This window comes from Mesitornis unicolor, unplaced genomic scaffold (assembly GCF_000695765.1).
Source record: "Mesitornis unicolor isolate BGI_N332 unplaced genomic scaffold, ASM69576v1 scaffold40356, whole genome shotgun sequence".
In the NCBI taxonomy this organism is placed as follows: Eukaryota; Metazoa; Chordata; class Aves; order Mesitornithiformes; family Mesitornithidae; genus Mesitornis; species Mesitornis unicolor.
In genome coordinates this window covers 573-1,300 of record NW_010193707.1, presented here as the reverse complement: position 1 = coordinate 1,300, position 728 = coordinate 573, and the positions used below count along the sequence as shown (strand labels likewise).

General features: G+C 66.1%; 1 protein-coding gene across 1 annotated transcript; it reads right to left on the bottom strand.

The window, feature by feature from the left end:
* Positions 1-21: 21 nt before the first annotated feature.
* On the bottom strand, positions 22-451 carry LOC104543044 (collagen alpha-3(IX) chain-like; the record flags this gene model as incomplete). Its single annotated transcript, XM_010187542.1, is given in 3 exon segments — positions 22-140; positions 143-331; positions 394-451. Coding segments are annotated over 3 exon segments (366 nt in total), but the record flags the coding sequence as incomplete, so codon positions are not given.
* Between the last annotated feature and the right edge of the window lie 277 nt (positions 452-728).

The window sequence follows — 728 nt, the reverse complement described above, 5'->3', positions numbered from 1 at the left end:
CCCACTGGTGGTGGTGGTTGCAGGGTGGGGGTGGCCATGGGGACCCCGGTGACCCCAGTGACCCCATGACCCTGGTGACCCCGGTGACCCTGGTGAACCCGGGGATCCCAGTGACCCCAGTGGCCCCGATGTCCCTGGTGACCCCGTTTTCCTGGTGACCCCAGTGACCTCGGTGGCCCTGGTGACCCTGGTGGACCTGGTGACCCCAGTGACCCCATGTGCCTGGTGACACTGGTGGGACTGGTGACCCCAGTGGCCCTGGTGATATTGATTACACTGGTGGCCCTGGTGGCCCCGGTGGCCCTGGTGGCCCTGGTGATCACTGGTGATACTGGTGGCACTGATGACCCCCAGTGACCCCATGACCCTGGTGGCACTGATGACCCCCATGACCCTGTGTCCCTGGTGACCCTGGTGACCCCATGACCCTGGTGGCCCCGGTGACCCCCATGACCCCAGTGACCCCATGACCCCCATGACCCCAGTGACCCTGGTGAACCCAGGGATCCCAGTGACCCCTGTGGCCCTGGTGACCCCAGTGGCCCTGATGTCCCTGGTGACCTTGGTGACACTGGTGGGACTGGTGACCCTGGTGACCCCAATGGCCTTGGTGACCCCGGTGACTCCGGTGATATTGATTACACTGGTGACCCTGGTGGCCCTGGTGGCACTGCAGGCCCCGGTGACCCCAGGTCCCTGGTGACCCCCCGTGACCCCGTGTCCGTGGT